The following is an 11,229-nucleotide window of genomic DNA, read 5'->3' as shown; positions in this document are numbered from 1 at the left end:
CTTCTCATAAGCCTCCCGATACACTTACAGCTTGTCGCAGTTGATCTCAAAGTTACCAGTTACTTGCTGAGTTACTAGTTGGGAGTTTGAATAAATGATCACTCGAGCAGTTCCCACATGTCGGGCTGCCTGCAGTCTTGCCAATAAAGCCTCATACTCCGCCTCATTATTGGTAACTCTGAAGTTTAATCGTATAGCTAGCTGCAAGCTAAGATGTCTTCTTGAGGGGATATCAGAAGAACTCCGACGCCACTCCCTTGATGTGTAGTTGATCCATCCACACACACCTTCAAAGTTTCTTTTGAATCCTCTTGATGGATCTCGGTCAAGAAATCAGCCAAGGCCTGTGCTTTGATAGCCATGTGAGGTTGATAGGTGATATTATACTCTCCCAATTCGGTCGTCCATTTGATAATTCGACTGACAACTTCAACGTTGGTAAGAGCTTTACCCATGGTGTTGTTTGTCAAGACTGTGATAGGATGAGCCAGGAAATAGAGCCTTAATCGTCGAGCCATGAGCACCAATCCATAGACCAACTTTTCCAGAGCTATGTATCGAGACTCAGCCCCCTTTAATAAATGACTAAAAAAATACACTGTCCACTGTACATTGTCTTGTTTTTTCACTAATACTGCCCCCACGGCCTCAGGGGTGGCAGATAGATAGACCCAGAGCGGCTCTCCTGTGACAGACTTGAACAAAGAGGGCAAGGTTTCCATATACTTCTTCAACTCTTCAAAATCCCGCGTGCATTCCTCGTCCCACTGGAATTCGGAGGCTTTTTGAAGTACTTTGAAGAAGGGTGATGCCTTTTCTGCTGATTTGGAAATAAATCTAGACAGGGTTGTTATCCTGCCCACCAATTTCTGGGTCTCTTTCAGGTTTTATGGAGCCTTCATGTCTCGGAGCGCCTGGACCTTCTCGGGGTTGGCTTCAATTCCCTGCTCGGTGATAAGATAATCCAAGAACTTCCCTCCTTTGGCTCCAAATAGACATTTCAAAGGATTTGATTTTACCGCATACTGCCGGAGGGTGCTGTAGGTCTCCTCCACATCATTTATCAGATTTGCAACTAAGGGATACTTGATGAGTTTGTCATCTACATAGACTTCCACATTGCGCCTGGCCTGCTCCCGGAAGATCTTGTCCATCATCCTTTGATAGGTGGCTCCAGTATTCCTGAGCCCAAAAGGTATGACTGTGTAGCAGAAGGTACCATCTGTCGTGATAAAACTAGCATTCTCTTGATCTTCCACGGCTAAGGGGATTTGATGGTACCCCTAATAAGCATCCAACATGCAGATTCTTTTGCAGCCGGCAGTTGAGTCCACCAGCTGATCAATTCTGGGCATGGGATAGCAATCTTTAGGGCAGACTTTATTGAGATCCTGGAAGTCTATGCAGACTCTCCACTTATTATTGGGTTTTGCTACCAAAATTGTTGGTTGCTACTCGGAAAACCTAGAGGTTCCACTGTACAAAAATTTTGTACAAAGGTCTGAACCTTTTCCTAGCTACCATGTGTTCTTTTAAATAAAATTTTGGATCGCCTGCGGAACTTAACACGTTTGATCCAAAACTTAATCTATTTGTTCTTTTAGGTTAAGACTTGGATCTCCTGCGGAACTTAACACGTTCGATCCAAATCACCTTAAGTTATTAATTCCATTAAATATTAATTTCCATAATTGGTTCCCAGTACTGACGTGGGGAGGCACATGGCCTTCTTGGATATGGGAGCAACCACCACCGACTAGACAAAACCTTTTATGGAAAGCTAATATTTAATTTCCTAAAATAACTTTAGGTTAACCGAAAGGAACAATCAAATCACAAGGAAAAAAAATAAAAGAACATAACATCGAAAAACATATTCGAAATACTAGAATCGTAAGCCTCTTGTATTTGGTATTATTTCCATAAATAACTAGTATGATGCGGAAAAGGAAAAATTACTAGTTATACCTTTTAGAAAGACCTCTTGATCTTCTACCGTATTCCTCTTCTAACCTTGGACGTTGTGTGGGTAACGATCTTCCAAGATGAGAAACCACCAAACACCTTCTTCTCCTCCTAGCTAGGTTCGGCCAAAACAAGAAAGCTTCACCAAGGAAGAAAAAAAAACACTAACCAAGCTCCAAGGGATGCAAACTTTCTCTCCTTCTTCTTCTTCTTCTCGAAGTAGTATCCGGCCACCACAAGAGCTCCAAGCCAAGAGAAAGGTTCAGCCACCACAAAGAAGAAGAGGGGAAGAGAGGTTGGCCGGCCACACCAAGCAATAAGAGAGGGAGAAAAATTATAGAGGTTGTACACAATGAAGGCACCCTCACCCCTTCTTTTATATTCCTTAGCCTTGGTAAATTAGGAAATTTAATTACAATAAAATTTCCTTAATTTCCTTGACATGATTTAATTGAGAAAAATAAAATAAAATTTCCCAATTAAACTCTTAATGGCCGGCCACATCATAGAGAGGCAAATTAGACAAGTTTCAATCAACAAATTAAAACTTCCTAATTTGTTTCCGGAAATTTTAAAAATATAATTTCTCTTCAAAAATCCCTTCATGGTTGATAAAAAGAAATTTCTATAATTTAAATTTTTCAACATGTGAATAATTTTCAAAGAGAAAATAAAATATCTCTCCAATCTACAAATAAGGAAAGAGATCTAATCTCTTTCTTTAATCTTTTGTAGATCCTTTTTAAAAGAGATATTTTAATTTTAATTCTCTTTAATAAATTATATCTTCCACATAATAAAAATTAAAATTAAAATTCTTTTTAATTTAATTATGGCCGGCCCCCTCTAGCTTGGGTTCAAGCTAGGGCCGGCCACCCTAAACCATGCTTAGGCCGGCCCTAGCTTGATTCCAAGCTAGCTTGGCCGACCCCCTTTAGGTGGGTATAGAAGGTGGGTATAGTACTCTATAAATAAGAGGCTGCGATAGGGACCGAGAGGAGGAATTGGTTTTGGTCTCCCGATAAAATTAAGCATCCCGTGTTCGCCCCAAACACACAACTTAATTTTATCAATAATAATTTATTCCACTAGAGAACTGTAATTTAACTACCGCACCAATCCCAAATTACATTTTTGGGCTCCTTCTTATTATGAGTGTGTTAGTCTCCCTGTGTTTAAGATATCGAATGTCCACTAATTAAGTGAGTTACTGACAACTCATTTAATTAATATCTTAGTCCAAGAGTAGTACCACTCAACCTTATCGTCATGTCGGACTAAGTCCACCTGCAGGGTTTAACATGACAATCCTTATGAGCTCCTCTTGGGGACATTATCAACCTAGTATCTCTAGGACATAGTTTCCTTCTATAATCAACAACACACACTATAAGTGATATCATTTCCCAACTTATCGGACTTATTGATTCATCGAACTAAATCTCACCCATTGATAAATTAAAGAAATAAATATCAAATATATGTGTTTGTTATTATATTAAGATTAAGAGCACACACTTCCATAATAACTGAGGTCTTTGTTCCTTTATAAAGTCAGTATAAAAGAAACGACCTTAATGGTCCTACTCAATACACTCTTAGTGTACTAGTGTAATTATATAGTTAAGATAAACTAACACCTAATTACACTACGACCTTCAAATGGTTTGTTCCTTTCCATCATGGTCGTGAGCTACTGTTTATAATTTATAATGTACTGATAACATGATCTTCTGTGTGTGACAGCACACACCATGTTATCTACAATATAAATTAATTGAACAACTACATTTATCACAAATGTAGACATTTGACCAATGTGATTCTTATTTCTAGATAAATATTTTATACCAAAAGCTAGGCTTTTAGTATACATTCTAACAAAAACAACATTAGAAAGCCAGGACAGGAACTGTACTTCTCGGACATGTCCCGCTTTCCTAAGCTGGTCCACTTCAGCTCTGATAATTTTATTCTGGTCGGCCGAAAAATTTCTCTTCTTCTGCTTTACAGACCAGACATCTGGCAGGAGATGCAACTTATGCTCCGCCACTTCAGGCTTGACCCCTGGTAATTCTTCGGTAGACCAAGCGAAGACATCTCTGTTGCGGGTCAAGCACTGGACCAGTTTTTCTTTGAGCTCGGGAGGTAAGTCACCTGCTACCCGAATAAGACTCTCTGGACATTCAGGATATAGTTGAACTTCCTCCCAGGGAATGGACTCTTCAGCTATAGGTAGGGGTTCCTCTTGGATGGCGTGCACAACCCCGTCCTGAGTCCTTTGTGCTTTGCGAGCTTCTACTTTGACCATGTCAATGTAGCATCGCCGAGAGACCCGTTGTTCTCCCCTAACTTCCCCGACTAATTCCTCGAAACGGGAATTTGATTTTTTGATGAAATGTAAAAACCGCCGCCCGAAATTCATGCAAGGCAGGTCAGCCTAAAATGACGTTGTAAGAGGAGGGCGAGTCAACTACGAGGAAGGTGCTTCTCCTAGTTCTTACTAGTGGCTCACTTCCCAAGGATATGGTTAGCTTGATCTGCCCCATGGGCCTTACTTCATTACCAGTAAAGCCATATAGAGAAGTAGTCACTGGTTGTAGCTCATTGGCGTCGATCTGCATCTCTTTAAAAGCATACCTGAATAATACGTTGACAGAGCTCCCAGTGTCAACGAAGACTCGCGCCACGTGGTTGTTGGCTATAACAGCCTTGATGATGAGGGCGTCATCATGGGATAGCTCCAGCCCTTCCAAGTCTTGTGGTCCGAAGCTGATGATCGGGCCGGCAGCTTGCTCTCGGCTACACCCTACCGCATGGATCTCCAACCAGCGCTCATGGGATTTATGCGCCTTGCCCGAATCCCCATCAGTGGGTCCACCAGAGATCATACCAATGTCTCGGATGACCACGTTGCCTCTGTTCTCGGCTCGCGAGCTTCTCCCGGCTCTCCAGTGCGCCCTTACTGTTGCATGCTTGGCCCCTCCTGCTCAGCCCAGGATCGGCTGGCCTGCCCCGCTGCATTACGCCGCTCTTCCATCATTCGCTGGACTTAAGGAGCCAGCTCAGGGGTTGGCAAGCCTAGCTCAGCAGCGTGCCGAGAATAACGAGCAAATTGGAAGCAATCGTCGGTGGCATGCATGTGGGACCGATGGTATGTGCAATAACGCGGTCCCCAAGGCCCAGGTCGGGGGACCTGAACTGCAGCTACACGCGGACCCGACCGAATGTCCTGACCGGGGTGGAAGGTAGGTCTGGCTTCCCGAGGGCGTGGAGGGAGAGGCTGAGCAGGCGGTTGAGGTGCTCTTCTCTCCAGTCTGTTGGTAGAGGGAGGTTGTTTGTCTGCCTTCCTTCGAGCAGCTTGAGCCTCCTCTACGTTGATGTAGCTGGCCACTTTCTCCAGCATCTCATCAAAATTCTTTACGAGATTTCTGATGAGGTCTCTAAAGAATTCTCCCTCGATCAGCCCATGGGAAAAGGCGCTCATAAGTATTTCAGATGTGGCCGAGGGAATGTCCTGGGCCACTTGATTAAAACGCTTGATGTAGCTTCTCAACGGCTCGGCAGACCCTTGCTTGAGAGCGAACAAGCAGTGGTCAGTTTTTTGATACTTCCTGCTACTGGCGAAGTGGCGCAGGAAAGCGATCTTAAAGTCGGAGAAGCAAGTGATGGACCTATGCGGCAGTCCATCAAACCACTTCTGGGCAAAGCCCGATAGAGTGTTCAGGAACACTCGGCATTTAACGACGTCACTGTATTGATGCAGCAGAGCCGCGTTTTGGAACTTGCGGAGATGATCCTCAGGATCTTTGCTGCCATCGTATTCTCCGATAGCCGGGGGTCGGTACCCTTTGGGCAGCCTCTCCTCCAATATTTTGGAAGAGAAGGACACTTCCTCCTTTGGCTCCATTCGACGCTCTTCGCGGAGGACAGTAGCCTTCCCCTTCTTCGAATCTTTAGGCAATGAACTTTCAGCCACAGAAACTTGGGGTTGCTCCTTGTGGCTATAGTATCCCGGCTTTGGTTGATAATACCCCTGACCGGGCTCTCTGTAAAACGAAGGGGGAAACTCTATAGGTTGTTTCCTCTTAGAGCCTCGATCTGAGGTGTGAGCTGGTTCTTTAGAAACCTCAGGTAACTTTTTTGGTCGGGAGGCAACAGTTTGTTGCTTTTCAGAGGCCGCCCGCTTCTTGGCCTCTTTGAAGAGCTCATATTCTCCAGCAGTCATGGTTACGTTGATTCTGCCCGAGTCCTCCATCGTCACATTCCGAAATAGGTAGTTGTGTTCCCACGGCGCCAAATTTGATCCCATCCGGAAGCTGAGTCGGATGAAGGCAGGTCGCGCTGTCACCGGTGTTGATGGAAAGTCGCTACGAAGCCTGGTCGATCTGGCACCCGCCAAGAGAGCTTACATGAGCGGATGACGGGGGGTGATGACGAAGCGAGGGTCCTGCACACACTTCGACAAGCCGCCTCTGCGTTAGAGACCAAGAACCAGGGAAAAAGTCCCCGGGTCAGGCCCTTTGACGCTCAAGTCAAGTACTTTTTCCCCAGAAGCATAGAGAAAGGACGAAAAATAAGAGACGAGTATGAAATGACGAGTGAGCGTACCTGGGTAAGGATGAAGCCTCCCTTTTTATACTATTGTGGACATTTCTGGAGTCTGACGAGTGTTAGGGAATGTCGGGTGTCAGGCTTTGTCTGGCGGTGATTGACACGGGGCATCCTTTTATAGGCCGAAGGAGGAATCTGGAGGTAACGAGCCCTAGACCGTTAGCATATTCCCTGACACGCTGTGATTATTCTCTGACGAGTGGTTACGATTCCCTGGCTTGCTTGTCATGTAGTGTATGCTTGCCTCGGCCTATTACCCTGGACTGGGTCTTCGTACTTGCCAACCCCGACCTGTGGGCACAGACCTGTAGCTAACTTGTACTTGTCGTATAGCAAATCCAGATCTGCACATTCAGCCCTGTCCTGCACGTCTTGTCTTATGAACTACTGACCTGCCTTGTGAACTACTGACCTGCCTTACATTGTATAGCAACCTGTACGCCTTAGTATGGTTCCGATTATCCTGCCTCCAGACCTATATGCCTCAGTTTACTTCTGCTTATCCTGAGTCCTGACCTGTGTACCTCAGTCTGATTCCGTTTGTCTTGCGCTGAATGCCTTAGTCTGTGTTTCCCGACCTGTACGTCCTGATTCGTATATCACGACCTGTCAGTCATGACCTGTATCCTTGGTTTGCATTTTCTGACTTGTACGCTTTAATCCATATGCTCTATGCCGTAAGGTTGTAAGTCCTGACCTGTATCCTTGGTTGGCTCATCCCGACCTGTACGCTTTGGTCCATCTGCTCTATGTCGCAATGTTGTAAGTCCTGACCTGTATCCTTGGTTGGCCTATCTCGACCTACGTGCTTTAATCCATGTGCTCTATGCCTCAAGGTTGTAAGTCCTGACCTGTATCCTTGGTTGGTACATTTCGACCTGTGCGCTTTGGTCTATCTGCTCTATGTCGCAAGCCTGTAAGTTCTGACTTGTATCATTGGTTGGCCTATCTCGACCTGTGCGCTTTGATCCATGTGCTCTATGCCTCAAGGCTGTAAGTCCTGACCTGTATCCTTGGTTGGTACATTCCAACCTGTGCGCTTTGATCCCTGTCTCCTGTACCGCGAGACTATACATCCCGACTTGTGATCCTGGCCTGTAATCCTTGGTTAGCATATTCTGACCTATGATCCTGGCTTCTGAATTCCTACTCGCCATGTAGGCCTAACCCCGGAACGCCACCTGTCCCTGACTCAGATCATCTTGTGATCAGGCCCTTTGAACTCCATGTAGGCCTGACTTTTGACTTCCATGTAGGCCAGACTTTTGACCACCACGTAGGCCTGACTTTTGACCACTATGTAGGCATGACTTCTGACCGCCACGTGAGTTTGACTTTTGACCGCCACGTGAGCTTGACTTTTGACCATCCTATGGGCTTAACTTCCGACCACGTGATCTCTCTGACCCCACGATCATACACTGTATCAATGAATAAGAGTTTATCTATATAAACGTATGTTTAACTATTTGAAAGATTATCCTTAGATAAAAAATAAAAGTTCTTTTTTAGAACACTTTGAGGACGACAATTTCTTTTCTTATTTTCTCCGTAAATCTTCATTCTTATCAGCTCGTGGAATAATTGCTAACTTATCCGGCGTTATTAATAACTCAACGAGAAAAAAAAAGTCTCATTTGTTATGTTTTTACATGCTTAGTAGTTATGTCAGATTATTAAATTTTCACCTGCTAAATTTTGTAGAGTGGATGGGAATAAACTCGTGGGATTCTAAATTCATGATTTGACAGAGTGAACCTTATCAGACACCACTAATAAAATTCAAAATAGATATGGTGTTCATCAGGTAGAAAATTGTTCATTTGCTTTCTAAAGAGCCTATTCAAGAGCACTAATGAGCAACAAAAGCAGATTCATTTACGTAGAAAGCTCGTTGTTGCTGCTTGTATCTGATTAGTATTTGTATATTTTTCTATGTTCTTCCACTGCTTTTCTAAACTGACTAGTGTCGAAACAAAGGAATACCCCTTTTCCTAAACATAGAAGAAATCAAACTAGAAAAATCCAATAAGATACTTGTGGACAATAGCCAAACGACTTGGCTTCCTTAAAAAAATGAATTAATAAAGCTGCTAGTTTTTTAAGCAGGCAACATGCATTAAGCTTTGCAGCAACAGGCATTATACTGCAGCGTTTTCCTACAGAACAATCACGCGCTTCCATTGAACAGCTTAAACAAATTAATAATGCTCACAAGCTTGATAAACTGGTACAATCCCAACAACATTAATTATTACTTGATCAACAGGATCCACAACTCTCACGCAACGGAAGCCAAATTCTCCTGCCGACGCTTCTTCTCATTCGACAACTTCTTGGCGAAGTAGACGAGTCGATCCCTGTTCGATGTGGTTCCTCCCTTCCCATCCACCACCGGCTCCGAATGCCCTGTCTCCAGGTTCACCCTCGACACCGGCTTCTCCAGCAGTTTCTTCCCGATCTCCAACAAATTCTGCAAATTCTTCTCCGTCGACTTATCCACCGAAGTCGAATCGCCAGTCAAAGTATCGTCCTATATATCATTCAGTTTGTTTATGTTCGTTTCAATTAGAATCAATGAATTTGGTACGATTTTAATTATGATGATGATTAATTATTATAATTTGTTAAATGCCTACCTGTATGCGAAGGTAACGGTCTTCACTGTCATGTGCCTCAAAAACATGTGCTAGATGGATATCCACCATCTCTGAGCTCGCCTGGGAGAAAATGTCGATGATGGGAGTATTTCCTCCGTTGTACAACCAACCGAGCAAGCCCCATCGAGCGCTCATCTGTGCGCTATAATTCTCCGCCTTTTTAGGTGTTCCGGTCCCGATCGAGAGCACCAGGAACCGACTGTAGTTGACCGGTTCGTACGAGTCGAAATCCGTGTTCGATTTCAGAATCTGCTTCGTCACTTGGCTCATGGCGGATAACGTCTGTTCATGATCAACGGCACATATAAGAACTAGCTAGCTCCTAGATTAATTACGAGCAGAATATCCATTTAGATGTGCGTGTGTGTGTGAATTTACTGGGTTATTTGCCGCCACGCCGCCGTCGATGAGGTTGAACCTCTTCGTCGTTCCTTGATCGTCTTGGGTTTCAAAGTAATGCCCCGGGAGGTATGTGGGGGCGGCGGAGGTGCTGATGCAGATGTCCGACAGAAGAGCGTTCTTCAACGGATTCTTCTCCGTCTGCGAACAAAACATTGATCACCATCGATATACCTATATATAAAATAATCTTCATTCCCAAGAAGTACTATTAATTAGTTAATTACCTCATAACTGGAGAAGATGATGGGTTGAGAAATTTTGATGTCAAAAGTAGGGATGACGATGTTGGTCAAAGTTTGACTTAATTTTGTGGTGCCTAATAGTTCCTGAATCTTTGAGCGAAGATACTTGCCATTGTATTTTGGTCCAGCGAGAGCACCCACAAAGTTCAGTGCTGAACTCAGGAACGGAGACCTGAAATAAATAAATAGTAAAATTCTTAAATTAATTTTGATCCTTCATCCTAATTATCCAAAAATTTGTCATGTATATATAATTCTTATAACCTTTGCTGTGGAAAAATCTTGGGACTGTGATCCAAATAAAACTGAACAATGTCCTTGGCGGCGAACAGTGGTTTGTTATTCTCTCCGGGAGCGGCGAGCATGGTGGCGACAAGGCCACCGGTGCTCGTGCCGGATATCACGTCGAAGTAGTCAGCTATTCTCGCATCAGGCCCGTCGAGTTTCTGCAACACCGAGAATTAATATAATTAACTTGAATCTCTCGGTACGTCGATCGGATATTTATGACTTCATGTATATATATATATATAATCGTACCTGCAGTTCTGATTCAAGGAAGTCGATGATCGTCGCGGGGATCAGCCCGCGAACACCGCCGCCGTCGATGGAAAGGACGGTGATCCTCTTCCCGAGGGATGGCGGAGGCTTTGAGTCGGAGATGGCCGGATCAGTTCCATCGCTCGCCATGGTGTATATATGATTATTCTTGTTCTTGAGAAATAGAATATATTTGCGGACCTAAATCAGCTGCTGTGGTAATTCACTGATTGATCGAGAGAAAGAGATCTAGATAAATATATAGAACGAGAAGCAGCAAGAGCCCAATAATTGAAGTGGGGGCTTGACGTTTTAATCATGCAGCTATATGAAATCGAAATACATTGAATGAGCTGAAAACAAAGAAAACGTGCAAATCAGAATCCACCAATAATTTAATTGATGTACGCTTAGAACGTCTTGATGTGATCTTCCGCAAGGACATGTAAATTTCACTCTTTTTACTCGAATATACCTTACTGTTCATATTGAAATGCCCTCTTTAATAGTGTAGAAATAGATTTTGATAAAGATAGAAACAACGCTCAGAGTATCCACGTCTTTTTCTTTATTATTATATCTAAAATTTAAAATAATGATCTATTTTATTAAATTTAAATAATTATTTTTTATTACATATTAAATTAAATATCTTAAAATTTTTATCATCCTTAATTTTTTTATTTTTTTCTTTTTTTTCTTCTATTTTTTATTATTATATTTATATAATGAATGGAAGAAGAGAAATTAAGTGGAATGAGAGAGATTAAAAAAAAATATTATTTTATTTATAGGGTAGAGATTTC

General features: G+C 43.1%; 1 protein-coding gene across 1 annotated transcript; it reads right to left on the bottom strand.

Moving 5' to 3' along the window:
* Positions 1 to 8,647: 8,647 nt before the first annotated feature.
* LOC122016988 (patatin-like protein 2) lies at positions 8,648 to 10,651 on the bottom strand. Its single transcript, XM_042574441.1, has 7 exons — positions 10,617 to 10,651; positions 10,424 to 10,580; positions 10,148 to 10,329; positions 9,866 to 10,055; positions 9,618 to 9,779; positions 9,219 to 9,521; positions 8,648 to 9,112 (listed from the first exon to the last, which is right to left on the bottom strand). Exons 2-7 carry the CDS (start codon positions 10,571 to 10,573, stop codon positions 8,861 to 8,863), a joined length of 1,239 nt encoding a protein of 412 aa, XP_042430375.1. The 5' UTR covers positions 10,574 to 10,580; positions 10,617 to 10,651; the 3' UTR covers positions 8,648 to 8,860.
* Positions 10,652 to 11,229: the final 578 nt, after the last annotated feature.

The sequence above is a fragment of the Zingiber officinale genome, chromosome 8B, assembly GCF_018446385.1.
Source record: "Zingiber officinale cultivar Zhangliang chromosome 8B, Zo_v1.1, whole genome shotgun sequence".
Classification (NCBI taxonomy): domain Eukaryota; kingdom Viridiplantae; phylum Streptophyta; class Magnoliopsida; order Zingiberales; family Zingiberaceae; genus Zingiber; species Zingiber officinale.
Note: the sequence above shows the minus strand (reverse complement) of the source record. Positions and strands in the feature narration are given on the sequence as shown.

Excerpts from the sequence above, each read along its gene's own strand:
- LOC122016988 (XM_042574441.1), bottom strand. The coding sequence starts at position 10,573 with ATGGCGAGCGATGGAACTGATCCGGCCATCTCCGACTCAAAGCCTCCG. Across the intron at positions 9,780-9,865 it reads TCATCTTCTCCAGTTATGAG|ACGGAGAAGAATCCGTTGAA; the intron begins GTAATTAACTAA and ends TTTTGTTCGCAG. Across the intron at positions 9,522-9,617 it reads GCGTGGCGGCAAATAACCCA|ACGTTATCCGCCATGAGCCA; the intron begins GTAAATTCACAC and ends GATCATGAACAG.